This window comes from Bactrocera oleae, chromosome 5, assembly GCF_042242935.1.
Source record: "Bactrocera oleae isolate idBacOlea1 chromosome 5, idBacOlea1, whole genome shotgun sequence".
NCBI lineage: Eukaryota > Metazoa > Arthropoda > Insecta > Diptera > Tephritidae > Bactrocera > Bactrocera oleae.
The window spans coordinates 12,885,569-12,903,896 of NC_091539.1; the positions used below are offsets into that span (position 1 = coordinate 12,885,569).

Sequence of the window (18,328 nt, forward strand, 5' to 3'; positions counted from 1 at the left end):
GCTTCGTACTCATTGTTGTTTTTCTTAACGCTGGAGTTGCCAAAACAGCGGCTTGGCATTTATCAAGCATTGAGTTTCCATCAAATCTCGAAGTCAAGAGTAGCATATGAATGAGAAGTTCAAATATAAATATTTGTATAACGCATAGAAATTTTTCACACGCCCAAGTTCATAGACATTTTTATTTAAGTGCGCTTGCACTTTCATCTAATCAATAATTAACTATTTACTTTTATGGTTGGCTTTTTCGGAAAGGGCAGCAATATAATTTTTGTTATACTAAATAATCCTTTAATCGGCGACTTTCGTCAACACTCGTTGATACTTATATTTCGATGGAAAATGTATATATTATTTCCTTTTCAATAAAGGGTTATTTAGTAGGAGCGTGCCAATATACTCAATAGTAAACAAGCATACCAGAGAGAACTCAAATGGAGCCAATTAGCGAACTGTACCAATGTAAATAGTTCTTAATCGCCTCAACTAAAAAGCTGCCTGAAACGCCCATTAATTGCTTAGTCCAATTGCTAAAACAATAATCACACAGGTCAATTAGTTGACGTAATTAAGAAGTGAAATCGGCTTTCGGCAACAGCCGCTCCTAATACCATTTTACTAAAATAGACTAAAAATTGATAAAAACACCTTTTATTTTGCTTCAAGCAAGAATTATTCAGTAAAAGCGTGTTAAATAAACGAAAATTAAATAGGTGTTCCAGAGAGCACCCAAATTGGGGCAAAAAAGCAATTGGACTATTTTCATAATTACTAATTTACTCAGTTAGAGAAAAAACTTATGATTCTTTAATTAAATTGGTCAAATTCTCTGAGCTTATACCTTGTTTAAATAAGTCAATAGATGAAGTAATTAAGACATAAATTCGCCTTTCGCCTACATACGCCATCGATATTTATGCTTAGGTCTTATTATTTATTTGAAATTTCTTTAAAGCGTTCATCAATAGGATCGCACCAATAAAATTTAAGTTTAATATTATAGAATCGTTTCAGGCACTCCCTAAATTGGGTCAATTGGCGAATTGCTTACACTCACACGTATAACGCGTAATTGACTTAATTAAGGAGTTGCCTGAAACGTTTATTGATACCTTGGTTTTATTGTTCAATTAAACTCAAGATCAAAAATGTGTTTTAGAGAAACCCTAAATTAGATTAGTTCAGAAATTGCCTATACCAAAAATGATAATTACTAATTTACTCAATTAAAAAGCTGGCTGAAACGCTTTCTTAATTAAATTGGTGCTAATTGAATGCTTCATACATTATATTATGTTCAAACTTTTAATGACGCCTACCCAACCTACTTTCGCCTACAATGGCGCTTGATATTAATATATCGATGAATATTAAATAATGGAATGTACAAAAAAAATCCATGAAATATAAAGGAAATATAATTTGCAATGGTTCCAATTTCGGTTATTTGAGATAATCTAATCGATTGTTAGCTTTGCAGTTTATTTTATCCTTCTTAGTATACCTTTCATCTCTTTTGAAATTTACTTGGTTTTTATAGAACCATAAACTCGATAATTCCTTCTTTCTTAGGTATTATATTTTAAATCCGCCGCATTTTAGACCCGCCTAAGATTGGAGTGACTTTTGCTTAAAATTGTATATTTCGCTAATATTTGAGATTTTGTTAGTCCCACTCAATCTCTCTAAAATTTGTTTTACAACCTTCACATTTATTTTTGAAAGACTCGTTTAAATTTACTCACTTAGTGTATGTACTTTTAAGGCACATCCCAATTAAAAACCTAGCTAACATCGGTCGAAATTGTATTTTGGAATTTTTCGAGCTCGACAAACACAAAAAACTGTTCCTCTCTTATTGCGTTTGTTAATATTTAATAATTAAAAATATAAATGGTACTTACGCAAAATTTCACGATCTCGCATGCTCGGGTTTCGTAAAATTGTTGCAACCTTTTGCCTGCTATTCGACTTCTTTGCTTTCAATGTATCTTGATTGCTTTCTTTGGTGCTCAACTCTTCAATTATGGTATCATCTTCTGAGACGACGGGTCGACATTTCGAAAAGTGTATGGTGTCCGAAGTGATGGTGGTATCTAAAAGAATTAAAGAAAAAGTTAGCATATTTAAGAATGTCGTAAGTAAGCAAACTCACCATCCTGTGGATTGATGGAGTCCCATTGCGATGAGTCCCACGGTTCCGAGAACACTGTACCATCATCCGATTGCGCCGAATCAATGCCGTTGCAATACGACTGGCAGAAAGAATATGTGCCGCCGACATTGTCGTAAGACGACAGACGACTACCAGTCTGACTGTCGAAAGATTTTTGGCTGCCGTGATGTTCGTTTAATTGCTTTTGCCCATTTTGACCGTTATGTTGTTGTTGTAGATATGCTTGTTGTGGCGGAGTGGAGCAATGTATTAACTCCGGTAGATTCAAATCGGGGAAGTGTTTCGCAATTATTTGATGTACTGTTAATGGTTTATGCTTATTCTCCTTGTTTGCATCACGACCCAAAGAATTCTCTTTCTCTTGCGTACATGTCGGCTGTTGACGCCAGTGTTCTTCGGTATCGTAATCACCATAATTGTTATTGGCATTATGCTCTGCTGAGTTCTCATCATAATTACCATCGTCATCTTGTTTGCGCACAAATTCCCAACTGCTGTCCAATTGCCATTGGTCAAAACGTCCACGTGCTCGTTTAGTTGGCTGTTGTTGTGCTGGTGCTTGCTGTGCCTGCGGTTGCTGCTGTTGTTGTTTTTTCTTCAACTCATCAAGACTGCCAGCGATTTTATCGAACTCTTTGGGTATTAACAAGGGACACATGGGTGTGCGCGCTATACCGCTCTTTGGTGGCTCGGAATGCCGGTGATTTGCTGGCAAGAGCGGACCACGTTGAGAGCGACGCAGTATGCTAGCAGTTGTGAGACCGGCTTCAAGTAGTGCATCCGCTGGTTCAGCATAGAAGGGACTACCTTGTTTGCTGCGCGAGGCAGACGTGTCTGCGGTCGGTGTGATTTCGCCTTCAGTCGGTTCGCAAACTTTGAATTGATCTTCGGAAAGCGATTGGCTCATTAGACCGGGCAAGAGCAGGCCAGCACGCGAACGTGGCTGTACATCGGCAGAGAATTGTATTAGTTGTTGAGTATCGCAAGCATCGGCATCGGTAGTAGGCATGGGCGAGGTATCACCATTGCGTGGCGGACTTCCTGAGGTGGCAGTGGAATTGGCAGGTGAGAGCAAGTTGGCGCTTAGGGAAGTAATTGTGGCTGTAAGTACAAGGGAAATTTGTTAATAAATTTACATTATATATATATTTATAAGTAATTTGAGCATTACGTGTTTCAGCGAGTAGATCCGGGCGCTTTCCTTGTGCACCTTCGGTGGGCTTAAAGCTCGTGAGCAGGCCAGTACGTTCATTGGACTCTTGTGTCCATAGATCTTCATAGTCGCTAATTTTATCGCCCAACGCGCTGCGGCAATATATTTGTGGGCTTTCTAATATGTCAGACTCTTTGTAGTGTTGGGATTCTTTGCGCATTTTGGTGCGTCGTGATTTGCTGCTGCCGCTGCTACCCATAGCGCTGCTTGGCGTGCCAGCCGAGCAAGGTGATAGTATCTTCTTTTGGCTGTGATTCGAGTCTTTACTGCTCTGCGATTGCCAGCGGCTGCCATTCGAAGAACCCTGTGAAGAGAGCGTGTCTTTGCATTCGCCCTCGGGTGATAGACGTTTCGAGAATGTTTGAAAAGTTGCATTCGAGTTGAGCGCACTTGGTGTGATCATGTTATTTGCTGCCGCTGGCGTGGTAACCTCAACAAAATGTGGTGAATTATTGTTCTCCATTGAAAATGTGACAGTGGTGGTCACCGTGAAATTATTGGCCGCGCTCAAGCCATGTTCCGATGGCAGTGGGCTGCTAGGTGTAAGTGCCTTAAAGCAACGCAAAGGTGGCGCCGGCGGTTTGCGCAGATCCAAATTCAACGTGTTCGGTGGTTTGGGACGTCGTGGTCGTATGCCATTATCGGCGTTCAGTTTAATGCCTTTAGCTGTTACTGGCACTAGATTATTCGATTTAAAAGTGCTGAGATTGCCAGTTGCAGCCGACGCATTCTCAGTCGTTAAACCAGCATTGCCGTTACAATGATTATTTACGTCCACCGGTGACATTGTTAAAATTACCGAGTCCACCGATTCGGGACTCATTAGTTGCATTTGTGGACCACCGCTTGTAGTAAAAGAACTCATGCTTGAAGTGGTATCCGATGGCGTGCCGGCCTGACTAAAGAGACCGGCCAGATTACTGGTTGGACTGAAGATCTTAGACGATTGTGGTGCGGCAGAATTGCTGCTGAAGACCGTTGTGCCCAAGCCGCTCGTCTCTGTCAATGAGTTTGGTGATTTAGCATCGAGTAGATTAGCCTCTGATTCTTGTGGCTTTGGGCAAGACATCGGATAACGCCAGAACTCCTGACCCAAGAGCGCCAGTGATGAAAGTTGTTGACGGTTTTTGACTTCGCGCAAAGCGCGTGGCAGTACTAATTGTACAGGCAGCTCATCGCAGCATTGTGCATAGTGTGCGATCAGCGCCGGTATCGAGTCGAATGTGAAACGCGAGCTCTCCAAGCTCAAAATGCCGTCGTTTGATTGTATTAAATAGTGTTCAATGTAAGGACCAGTGTCCGGAGGTAGACGCACCGACACGGCCATAGTGTTGGGTTGACTGGAGCCGCGTACAATGAAATTCTGGGAAAGAGAGGAAGCAGTGGTGAGTTTGCGATATAAAGTTGTGAGTTTTCAATTTATTGGAAAATTAGCAAGAATAAAAATAGTAAAAGTAATAAAACGAAAACTGCATAACTGAAATGTTTATGATCTCGAAATGTGGAACAGTTCTCTTCAGCTAATGAGTTTTCGTAAAATATAAGAAGATAGAGATTTGAGGTTTTGTATAACAAAAGGTTCAGAATGAAAATATGAATTGATTAAGGCAAGTATCTCTTGAACCGTGCGGCATTTTACTCTCGCCATAACTCGAACAAATATTGACAAACTAGGTAAAAATGTCTTACTCTGTGAGAGTATTACACATTTTGATACCTAAATCGTCATAAGTCGTGAAATATATACAATACGTTAACCCGCCAGATAAAGAATATAAATTTTGAGACAATCAATAACTTTTTCACACGATTAGCAGAGCTTACGTAATAATGCTCTTTACAATCCGAATTCTGCACTTTCTCATTTCTTCTAAACAAATTTAATGCATTTTCTGCCATAGATCTCTTAGATATTTGCAGCACGAAAGTCACTACCTTCTATTTCTTTTGTCTTCTCCAACTGTAGCACAAATCAAACCCGCCAACAGCAGCACAGATTTAATGTTGCGTAAAAAATCTGCACATAAATTTCATATCATAATAACAATGATAAATATTCTCATCACTCAGACACGCGCGTCTTTTGTACGCAACCATTTACATTAACGCGCTCACACTGACACGCGCACGCACTCACAAACGTCGAAAATGTAAGAGCAACACTTCACTGTAGCTACAGACTGCTGCTATGAAAAACTTTTGTTTTGTCTTCCGGTCGAGACTTGGGCCGTGCGCGCTGTTGCTTACATTCGTTCGGTGCTACGCGGCGTATGAGTAATGTGTAGGAATCAAGTGATTTCGCAAAGTGTGAGTAAGAGTGGGTGTGTGTGTATGGGAGATTTGAAAATGGAATCGACGAAATTAACGCTCAAGTGCGTCTGTCACACTAAAGTGAGCATAATAAGCAACAACAACAACAACAACAACAAGTCAATTGATGTGTCGCCTTTGGGTTGCTGACTGCTCAGCCAACTGCTTATGAATTTTGCGTGTCCGCTTATTCAAATGAGATTTTATTTAACACATTGTTGTTGTTGTTGTAAAACTTTACAGACAACTAGTAAGCAGCAAAAGTACTCGGAAAAGTGTTTTTGTTTTTCCGTTGTAGAAGAAAGTACTGAAGTTGGCAATTTTTGGTGTCACAATATTCGTGTACGCCTGCATGTGATTTGATTTAATATTTGTATGTATTGTCAGGGGGCGTTAAGCGCTTTCGCATTAAATACATCAAATAAACGGTCAGTAGCTGCTTGGCGCTGGCAATGTATTTAAGTTGGCGCCATAATGTTAAGGAAGATCTATTAGATTTGAGAAACAAGTAATACACTTTGGCATTATGTACTTTGGAAATTAGTATATTTGCTCTTATATTTAATAACGATTTTTTGCAAACATTTAAGGTTTATAGATATGAATATAAAAAAATTTAAGTTTTTTAGTTTACTTTATTTTGTTTAATATTCTATTTTTTTATCATTGTATTATAAATTATTTGAAATATATGATATTGTACGTTTTATTTTTAGCTTTTATTTAATCTTCATTAAAAATGTTTCGGTTATTATACTCTCGCAACCTGTTGCTACAGAGTATAATAGTTTTGTTCACCTAACGGTTGTTTGTATCACCTAAAATTAATCGAGTTAGATATAGGGTTATATATATATAAATGATCAGGATGAAGAGACGAGTCTGTCCGTCCGTACTTGAGTAAAAATTGAGATATCTTTATGAAACTTGGTAGACATGTTTCATGGTACCGTGAGACGGTTGGTATTGCAGATGGGCGTAATCGGACCACTGCCACGCCCACAAAACGCCATTAATCAAAAAAAAATAACTTGCCATAACTAAGCTCCGCAATAAGATACAAGACTGTTATTTGGTACACAGGATCACATTAGGGAGGGGCATCTGCAGTTAAAATTTTTTTTTTTAAAAGTGGGCGTGGTCCCGCCTCTAATAGGTTTAATGTGCATATCTCCTAAACCGCTAATGCTATAATAACAAAATTCACTGGAAGCAAATGTTTTTAGCACTTCTATTGACGGTGTGAAAATAGTTGAAATCGGGTGGCAACTCCGCCCACTCCCCATATAACGGTACTGTTAAAAACTACTAAAAGCGCGATAAATCAAGCACTAAACACGCCAGAGACATTAAATTTTATCTCTGAGATGGTATAAGATGACTTTATAGGAACCGCGTTCAAAATTAGACAGTGGGCGTGGCACAGCCCACTTTTAGGTGAAAACCCATATCTTGAGATCTGCTTAACCGATTTCAACCAAATTCGGTGCGTAACGTTCTTTTCATGTTTCTATGTCATAGTGCGAAAATGGGCGAAATCGGATTACAACCACGCCTATTTTCCATATGACACCATTTTAAATACCACTTGATTCTTTCACTTTCCACTATGCAAATCAAGCAACAATGATTATATCGGCGTAAAACTTTGCGTGAATAATACGTTTAAAGTATGCCACCATGTGACCAAAAATTTTCTAAATCGAACCAAAACTGTTCAAGCCCCTAGGTACTGAATATGTGGACCCCAGTGCCTATAGTTGACCTTCTACCGAAAATATCAGTCAATCCACAAAGAAATCTCAAACGAGTATACCATTTGACTTTGCGAGAGTATAAAATGTTCGGTTACATCCGAACTTAGCCCTTCCTTACTTGTTTTTGTTTAAAATTGTAACATAAATACATTTTTTTTTGTTTTTTTTTTTTGAGAAAAAGTTTTATTTGCAATTTATATTAGAATATAATAAGCAAATTAGATTACAAAATCATAATCTGATTTATATTATTGGTCCCCAGTGAGAGCAATTGTGGGTGTCTCCAGTGAGATCAATAAAAATATATAATACACCAAACAATGTGTTAACAATAAATAATTCGAGTATAGAATTAATAATTTTTCAATTTATATTTTTTATTTTGTTTTATGATATTTTGCATAAATTTTATAATTTTTATTTTCCATATTTGCAGTTTCAATATTCATTACTTAAATTTTGAAAACATTTTTGGTAAACGTGTTTTTCAGTCACTTCTTCAATAGTTTCAGATTATTAACTTTTTTCTGTCCTTTTTTTATTTTGTATGTAAAATTAATACTTTAAGAATAGCAATATATATTGGAGAACAATTCCATAAAAATATTTTAATATTTAAAATTTTTAATTTAAAAGCATTGATAATAAATGTGTAATAGATAATGTAGACATAATTGTATAAAATGTAATACAAATATAGCGTGTGTGGATTTATAATGTTTTTAACTAAAAAAATTCAGATAAATAAAAACATTACAAAATGACGCATTAAATATAAAAAATAAGAACTTTAATTATTTTTTAAATAATAAAGTTGAATATAAATAAAACCTTATAAAATTACGCATCATAGATTATTTATATAAAGTTTTTATTAAGTTTTAGACTATTTGACAGTATAGAATTATAAGTAAATAAATTATGTATTAAGTTTTGATTTATTTCAATTTTATGAGCTGACGATAACAAATGCGCTTAGAAATATTATATACAAATTTCAAAAAATCAATTTACGAATACTGCATAAAAAGGAAATATGGTAAATAAATAGCGAGTTTCTATTTGCCACAAAAAGTGTTATTTTTTTCACGTTGCAGTGGTATACGGCTTCAGCAAAGAGCTGTTACGACACAAATAAAGTCGCAAAATGAAATTTATACCATCATAACAACATTTCTACCGAGAACAGCAACAACTAAAGCAGCAGCAGTAAAAGTAATGCACACAAACTCATTAACAAAGCGCCAGCTAGCCGAATTCAAGCGCACGATATATATTTTGAGTTTAAGTATATTTATTAAACCAATGCATACTGCTCGGATGCGCTGCAGTTTACAGTTAACTTTTTGGACACTTACATACACATACATTGACCAATTTAAAGTGAATAGCAGACGCTTTTGGCTGCAAGCGAGCGAATGACAAATACAGTGAGAACGAAGAGTTTATAATAAAGCGATGGAGAGTTAATATAACTGTGGATTTTGTGTACGTAGAAATGTGAGCGTATGTGTAGGAGCGCACTAAAATTTTGCATGTATTTTAAGCTTAAATTTTAGTGAAATTCCTGAGCTCACTAAGGGTACAGAGACTTGTAGCTTTTAGATGCTGAATGCTGTTTTGTATATACATAATAAGTGTTAATATATGTATACTCGTATAGTATTAATATAGATAAAGATAATCTCCTTAAGGTATATAGATAAATGTTTATGTTACAAACCGTCTTTGAAACACAGAAAGAATAATATTTTCGTCTATATATAATTTTTCTACAATTTTAGCTAAGAAATGGTGCATTAAAGTAGATTTGCAGGTTTCACTGTTTAGTAAAATACCGTCAATGCATATAAAATATGTAAGTTCTTATTCCGCCAAATCATGCTGTCATCACTTTTTTACTACTTTACAGATCAAACAACTAAACTAAAGCAATCAAAATGAATAGGATTTTAATGTAAAAGTAATCAATCTTCGTTGAGGGTTGGAAAAGTGGAAACGTTTTTTCAAAAGTATTGTATAAAGCTCATTTTTGGAACAAATGTCGGACACGCATTCTGCATAATCTAACTACCAGAAACTAATAGTTTGTGTTTTTTTTCTTATATTTCCCGACTAAACTAACCACATACTCTATAGTAACACTATATGAATCTCTGTATATGCTATTGATCACCTGATTGATAAGCATCGCAAAATACAACACTTGTTGTTGTAAAATAACATTAAATAATAATGTATTTTTACATTTGCTGCAGCAGCATATTTCCATTCCTCCAAAAATGTTACTCATACCTGACGTCAACCCATTGGTGTGTGGTTATACGAAACCATTTTTGGGATCAATTTCATTGTGTTACCTACACTTTGAAGCACAGAATTCAATTACACTTATGTATGTGAGCATAACTAGCTCCTATTAACTCCCATTTTCTGCTTTTTTTTTATTTCTCGACCATTTCCTGTCACTAGTCTCTCCTTACATTTCGACAAAATACTCTACTGCTACTAGCCAAATTTAATATCCACTTAAAGCGTGCCACAATCGCATTTTTCTGCACACTGGAATGTCTTTATTGCATTGGCTTACTATCTTCATTGATTCAATTTCCGTCTATTTCGATTTTTTGGCTGACCAAACGTTGTTTGTGCACCTCATACGCCGGATGCAAGTATTCTTTTTCTACAATTTTTCGTCCATTTTTTGCTCTGCAAATATTTCACTATCAGTCACCGAATGAAGTATTGCAGGGGTGTGCCAAAATATGCTCTCCGCTGTGAGTTCCTCTTGCCTAGGTTGTTATTGGGTCGTTGATCGGGCCAGTCTACTGAGTATTTATGCCGGAAATGCAATTTGTGATTTCGATGTGGAGGACCGGAAAACGTGCGCTAACGATGTGAGAAATCTCAGCAAAAGACAATAGAAATATTCTGGCATTCAACTTCATTTCCTTTTCTCTGTTTTGTAAGTATTTGTGTGGCGTTGTGTGCATTTTAAATTGCTAGACAATGGTGACGCTCAATAACTGCGGAAATAGTATGGCAATAGCAGCCCGAATTAAAATATTGGCTTGTGTATTTGACTGCTAGGTATTTGGCGTAAATTAATTGTGTAAAATGGCAAAGATTACGACTGCAGGCATTGAATTATTGTTAGTAAATTTTGAGCAGAAAAGAAGCTCCGAACGAAAATTAAATTGAATTGAAAAGATGCTGAATATTTAGCCGGCGGTTTGAACGTAATTAAACAACTTAAATGGGAGTGAGCGAGAAAGAATAAATCATAGTAAATTACTGAGTTTTGGGTACACTTTTTATATTTTTTTGTAAAAAGTTTAAATTAGTTGATTGTGTTAGGGAAGAATGAAAGCGTTTTCAAGCTTTTAATTGCGAAAGATGCGTGTGCGGATTTACTGGTTTAAATATTGTGCTCTGAGAACAATGCTTTATATACGGAAAGAGTATGAGTGACGAGTTTATATGTTAGTGATCAAATAGTAATTAGTTTTAAAAGTGTGATGCAAATTGATTTTTAAAGCAAATTTAGAATTAAAAAAGGAAAACATAAAAATCAAAATAGTTTTTTACCCAGATTTATTTAAAATCTAAAGTCATAAAACACAAAGCCTCAAATTCAAAAAAAATAAAGTAAAGAAAGTTAACCCTTGAGCTTGGGAATACGTATAAAGTTGGGAATACGAAACACAATTTCAAAACTATTATCACCAAACTAAACAGCCAAACCTAAAATGCAGAGCTAAAAAAATAAAATTTAAAACCTTCAAAATTCAAAACCTAAAATCCAAACATGAAATTCAAAAACTAAAATTCCTAAAACACAATAATTAAAACTCAAAGTTTTAAACTTATCACTCAAAGTTTTAAACTTATAACTCAAAGTTTTAAACTTATAACTCATATATAAGCTTATCTAAAATCAAACACATGAAGTTTAGAGTGTTAAATTCAAAATCCAATATTTCAAAAACTAAAAATTGAGTGTTAAATTCATAAAAGTGCAAATTTTAAATGCCAATATTCTAATTTAACAATTAAAATTGAAAACTTCACATTTCGGAACTGATAATCCAAGGCTTAGAGAAGAAAACTCACAATGCATAGTTTAAAAAATCAAAAATTTAAAATTCGTAAGAGATAAAAAAGAAAACCCCGTTTATTTACAGGTTAGAGGAAAGAGTCAAATTTCAAAACCTAAAACTTATTTTTTTTTTCAAAACCCAAAAATTTGAGTTAACGTCTAAGTTTAAAATATTTATTATAAAATACAAATGCGAATTAAAAATATGTTAAACCAATAATAATAAAATTTCAAAACTCAAAAATATGAGTTCGAGAGTTTACGTATATAAGTAGGAAATTTTCTTTTGAAAGACGAAAATATTTTAGTTTACGGTTTATTTTTGTTTACAGGTTTGAGGTTAGAGGAAAAAGTCAACCATTATTCGCTTAACCTTTCTGTCGCTTATCACTCCCTCCCACAACAAATTATAGTAAAATTTTATGACCAGTTGCACTGTGATAAACACTCCAAACAAATTGCATGCATTAAATAAATAATTTCTATAAGTTTATTACAAAATAGCTCGTTAGCAGTAAATATTAAATTTTACATGCACAAAACAAACGACCGAAATGATTGCCACGTATTCGTTGCCAGTGAAAATTCATTATTTAAATATTTGCTTATATGTTTGCACGACCATATACGAGTGCCTGCACATTCGCAGGCACCACTCACATTAAATTTGTATAGAAAATTTATCGCACACAAATAATATGCAATTTGCAGTTTTGCCCATGACCAACCAAAGCAATTGTTGCAATATAATAGACGCTTCGTCCGTGTTGCATGCAACACACAAGTAACTTCAACTAACAAAACAATGCTATACATTCTACGTGCAATGCAGCACAGTGAGTATTGGAAAATTTATAGCTATTGCAATATTTGTTAATGAAATGTTGATGAGAGAGCAAAGGATGCGCTCGAGGGGCTTAGCTGAGCAAATGAGAATGGTGTGATTATTTTATATATGCTAGCATTGTATGCTGTTGACATGACCGTTAGGGATCTGGTAGGTAACAGTAAAGTGTAGGGTGTAATTTGAGATTGGACTGTTCATCTTCGATTAACTACTTTTTGTCACTGACTTATTGCTTATTTCTGAGAATTGATCTCTTATAAAAGAACTTACACGGGAAGACCACAATTAAGTTAACCAGATTAATTAAATAAGAAAGACTATGTGGATATCTTATTAAAGTGATATAAACGTTTTCTTTGCTAGTGATACAAGTATACTAGTAATTATACTGTTATTGGACTTATACCAGTCACTTCTATTTTACTATGCAAGCATTCTTTGTTTGTACCAGTTTTTTCTCTTCATTATACCAGTCTTGTTGCAAGTTGCAGCCGTTGTAGTTGACGAGTGTAGAAAGATTAATTTGGCCTGTTAAGCGATGCAATTAATTACTCGCAAGTCATCGTTTGGACTGCGTTTAGTGGCGGCGAACGCGGCGTACAACAAGTTATGCCAACGGCGCTACAAGCTGTAACGGCGCGCGTCAAGTCAGACTTATACTAGTTCTTTTTGTGATTATAGCGGTATGTTTAACTTATACCATTTAATTTCAAATTGTTTATGACATTCTAAGAGCTTTATACTAGTTGTTTATTCTTGGCTTAGTCAGTCTATTTGACCTTGTTTCTGTTGTTTATAACAGTATCTTTTATTTATAAATTTATTCAATTTATTGGTGACATTCTCACTGATTTATATCAGTTGTTTCTATTTGAGTATCGCAGTCTTAGTTATTTATTCCAGTTGCTTGTTCCATTCGCCCCTTTTGTTTGGCGATTACGGTCGGCTTATATATTACGGTACTAAAATTTTATAATGAAAGAAAAACTCGCAAGTTGGTTATATTATTTGGTATGCGAAAGCATATGTGATGCCACAATTAAATAATAGTCCCTAAATAAATAAAAGAATTTATCTTCGAATTGCTTCCACATACGTAAACACTTCGGTACTCAGCCTTAGCAATATTTTCCTATTTGCAGACCTCAAGAAAATGGTTTTTGGAAAAAATGGATGAAATGTAAGGCTAATTTGCGGTAAAAGACTAATTGTCCTACAAAAATATGAAAAATGTTGAAGACTACTATACTCGGTTCTACGATGTCAGTACCAAATATAATATATAATAAAATCGAATTTAGATGGAAAAAATTGATTTTTCTTTAAAACGCACTCAGCTAAGAAATATGTAAATTTCCAGTAAGTTTTTTTGATACCACTTAGAATATGAAGAATACATAGGCTTGAGGACTGATTTTCTATAACTCGATCAAATTGTTAGCTATGCTTGGATAAAATCGATCTCACTATACTTTCTGGTATTAGTTTCGATATTTTAATAAATTGTCTTGGATTATACTTGAGTAATATGGCTAAGTTGACCAAATTGCTTAAAAGGCTAAGTGGGTAGTCGTTTTATTATATTAAAAGTAAGGTTTTCTGATAACATTAATAGTAAAATTTGTAATAGAGTCCTTGCCAACATATTAATCACTCTCTTTCAGAGAAAATAGTTGTAGAGATGACAATGAGTAATCAGCTGATATGTTAGCTAATAGCATTAAGAGATTTGTCATCACAAAAATTGGGGAATTGTGTCCTCGGTAATTCAGGATGTAATCAGTAATTATAATTGTAACCAATTTGTTTGTTTACGCTTATGACAAGTCAAAATAAACCATTTAACCCCAATGTAAATAAAAAAATTTTGAGCTTTAAATTTTAAGTCATAACAGTATCTCACACTCAGTTGTAAACAACCTCATTATGTGGATATGCGTGCCGGTGATAGTTTGTGTCACATTGTCAACAATGGGAGCATCGAATTAAATGCACTGTCAATATAAGTAATGAGAAAATTTAAGGTTATAGAAAAGATTGTCGTGATTGTCAAGTAAATTACATGTACATATATTTGCATGCTGACCAGTCACAGTTCTGCATGACAATAATGAACGATTAAAATGCATTGTGGCTTATAACAGCCGACTGATGAGCAAATAGGCAATAAGTAACTGAGTTTGGGAAGGGCACCGAAGAGAATTTGAAAGCAATTGCTGGCTATACAAGCGTGTGAGAGCGCTCATAAGTGGCAATTGTGCAAATACTGTGAGAGGTGAGGTGAGCTGTGTGAAAGAGCACATTTGTAATGCAACCGATAAAGAGTGGCAAAATTTATGTAAAAGTACCGTAGAGGCGCATAAATAACGAATTAATGTGGCAACAACGATTGAGAGGAGCGAATGAGTGGGGAGCAGTCAGGAGCATGATAAAATATATTTGGGCACGAAGGCTGCGAAGTAACGAGCATATCGCTGCATTTGTAGCTGAATATTTGTATAATAAATGCGCGTTTATTCACTGTATTGATTGTTGTAAATGTAATTAATTTAACGGATATTGTTGGTCATATTTTATAGATTAATGAGTTTGCATATTGTTGGCAGCGAATGCAAATATGAATGCAATTTCAGTGCAAGGACATTGATGTTTCACTGTGAGTATTGTTGTTAAATATATTGCATGTGCAGTGTAGGCGATAATGGAAATACTTATGCGCAAAAACACATGTGAAGGTTTTAATATATCCCTAACAGGGTAATAAAAAGTTTGTCAGAAAGTTTGTAATCTCCAGAAAAAAACGTAGAAGGCCCTATAAAAATATATGTAAATGAATAGCATGACCTGCTGAATTGATTTAGCCATTTTCGTCTGTCCATCTGTATATACGCTAAATAGTCCTTCAGTTTTTGAGATATCAATCAGAAGTTTTGCACACGTCCCTTTCTCCCCAAGGAGCTGCTCATACCAGACCACTATAGCATATAGCTGCTATGTAAACTGAACGAAATCAAAACTTTTTTAGTTAACGAGATACCTTCAAGAAATTTGGCACTCATTGCTGTCCAAGACTCCGTAAGAAATTGTAGTTTTAAACTAACCAAACTTATGTTTCTTGGTGCATTAAATAACAAAGTAAAAATAAAACAAATAAGGAAGTTCTAATTTCGGGTGTAACCGAACATTTTATACTCTCGCAACTTGCAAGGATCAAAGCCGAATAAATTACTTCAGGTGTTGGCAAAATTTTATATTAAAGGTAGTATTGATCTGATTCAACCCATTTTTGACACAAAACATACTATTATCGAGAGTTTCATTTATTTATTTTATTATATGAATTTCAATTATATATCTTACACATTGACCGATATCATGGTTTTGATGCTTTGATGGTTTTGATTGTCGAGAAATTTGAAATATTTTGGAATATGTTTCCAATGAAAAGTTATGCATGGACAACTCCCATGTTCTCAGACGATAGATATTCTTTTGAAGCGATAGTGTCGCATTTTAATAATTTTTGCAAAATCTTAATATTTAGAGTACCTTCCAAGGATTTGAAATTGAAAGAAATATTGAAATTAAGTATTTTCAGGTCGCTTTTCAGCCCTCCTGCATTACTTTGTAAATTGTAAATTCCAACAGCTTCTGTACTTCATTAATGTTTAATATGTCTGCAAGCGTTGCATACAACAAATATAAATGAAATATGTAAATTTCAGCAGTACATGTATGAAATGTGTATATGTTTGTGTGTGCACACACATTCGGTGCGTTCGCCCTATTGATCTTCGCTCATTTCGTTTGCCAGTCGAATTACAAAACGCCACAGGCCTCCCAGATCTACCAGCAGTTCGGGTACTTTACCCTTCTGTCAACAGTTGCTATTTGTAAGCGCAGTTGGATTCATACACATACATACATCTTTATATGTAATGCATGTATATGGATGTCACATCTGCACATTTCCGCTTCGCCTGATTTGAATTTGCAAACAACATTTCCGGTTGTTGTGGCATGCAGCACACGCAGCGCGTTTTTTGTCAAATCTACTCACACAAATCAATGGGATAAAGGCACACATATCTAATGCGAATATAGACATTTGCCTGCGTATAAATCACATAATATTTAGATCCTCCATATGTGTATGTGTAGTTGCTGTGTCTGTCAGCGGCTAACCACAGAGAGCCTGTTTCAAGTTCAATGTAAAACTCCAACGACTGTGATTTGTGGCGAGAGATTTTATTAACAGATTTTTGGAACTCTATTTAATTAATATATATATTTTTGGTGATAGAAAAGCTTTCTGTACATTATGTGACATGTTCCAACTGAAATATTTTTGAATTTTGTCGACGAAGCAGCTAGACTCTACTTATATCTTTTCGTTGAGTCTTTAACTGATTAGAAATTCTATTATTATATCTAAAATAAAAACGCTAACAAACCTGTTAGGTAATCATTTTTAATTATGTCTTTAATTTTTCTTGACGTACTGGCTCATATATTCTAACATTTCAATGAAAGAAGCCTCTGGATTGATCACAAAACAACCTTACTGACACCGAGCTCTAAAGATTGTTTACATTTTGTATCTGTCTTCTCTAAAATGAATGGATCGATTCCATCTATCACATCCCAAATTTAAACTCAGGTCTGGAGCGCTTCCATATATACATATCTAGTTTACCACCAGTATTGGATAACGATTCGACCACATATTGAGTCAAATTAATTTTTGAATAATTTCCAACTTCCAGACATTCTCCACCAATTATCTACTTTAAGCTTAGTTTTGCTTTTCGCTTTCGAAAGTATATTTCACATATCTGGTTTAACTTTAGTTCTGGATAATGTCTATCTTCGAGAATGTCTCCATCAGAGATCTAGCTTAACCTCAGTTTTATTCACATCCATATTTCAGAAAGTCTTGGTCACATATTTAGTTTAAGACCTGTGCAGGATTACTTCCATTCTAAAGGAAATTTATTTCGGTATCTAATTATAGCTCAGTGTGCAATCAATTTTATATTTCAGGAATTTTCGGCCAATATCTAGCTTAACCTCAGTTCTATGTCATTTATGGCTTTTAGCATACCTCGGTCATATATTAAGTTTAATCTTGGTTCTGAATCATTTTATTCTTTGACTAATATTTGTATTTATTTTAGTGGCACTAAGAAGCAAATTTGTCAATTTGAAACTTTTTTCTAACACCAAAATTAAGTATTCGCTATAGATAGCCTTAATTCCAGCACAACTTTGTTTTTTATGCTCCCACAAATTCTGTAGAAAATATTGTCTATCAACAGGTAGTTGGTTGCCTAGGTTGGTAACTATAAGACCATATCTGATATTTGAAGAAATAATAAAAGGAAGCTCTAGATTTCTGACCAGAAACTCGGTTGCTCGCTTGAGAGCTCTTGTGATGTCTTTAGAACTAACAATAAGTAACAATTAAGTCTTTGCGTTAAATTGCGTTAGTTGAACGGAATAATTTGGTACACTCGAGGTTTCGAAACGAAGACGAAGACCGCTACTTGTTTGAAAAAATATATTTTTATTTTCTTCAACAAAATTTAAACGCACAATTATTAATGCAACTAAACACTGTTCACCAGTTAGTGTTTTAGTGCGGGCGTGGTAGCCGCCAGCAGGCAGTCGTCAGTTTAAATTCAACTGCAACGAAGCGTAAGTAGCCAAATGTGCGGTATTTGCATGGGCACAGCGATTGCCGCAAGCACGACATGGTAACAAATGTGGTAGAATTATTGTAACGGTATAGTAATGTCTGTAAAGTATAGATATGTATGTAGAAGTGGTAGCTCTGCTTTGCAAGTGCTTGCCTGTAGGCCTCTAGGGCGTATGAGTAATTTAAATCTGTGGCATTCGCAATGAATTTCCAAATGATTGCAACACA

General features: G+C 34.9%; 1 protein-coding gene across 6 annotated transcripts in view; it reads right to left on the bottom strand.

Annotated features, from left to right (window-relative positions):
• The window catches only part of spri (Src homology 2 domain-containing protein sprint), a 444,507-nt gene that overhangs the window by 15,699 nt on the left and 410,480 nt on the right, over positions 1 to 18,328 (bottom strand). For all 6 annotated transcript variants that reach the window (XM_014229879.3, XM_036371164.2, XM_070110331.1 and 3 more), the window contains 3 exons: positions 3,348 to 4,752; positions 2,156 to 3,277; positions 1,905 to 2,096 (listed from right to left, as the gene is read on the bottom strand). In XM_014229879.3, coding sequence (XP_014085354.2) covers positions 1,905 to 2,096; positions 2,156 to 3,277; positions 3,348 to 4,752 — 2,719 coding nt within the window. The remainder of the gene's footprint in view (positions 1 to 1,904; positions 2,097 to 2,155; positions 3,278 to 3,347; positions 4,753 to 18,328) is intronic.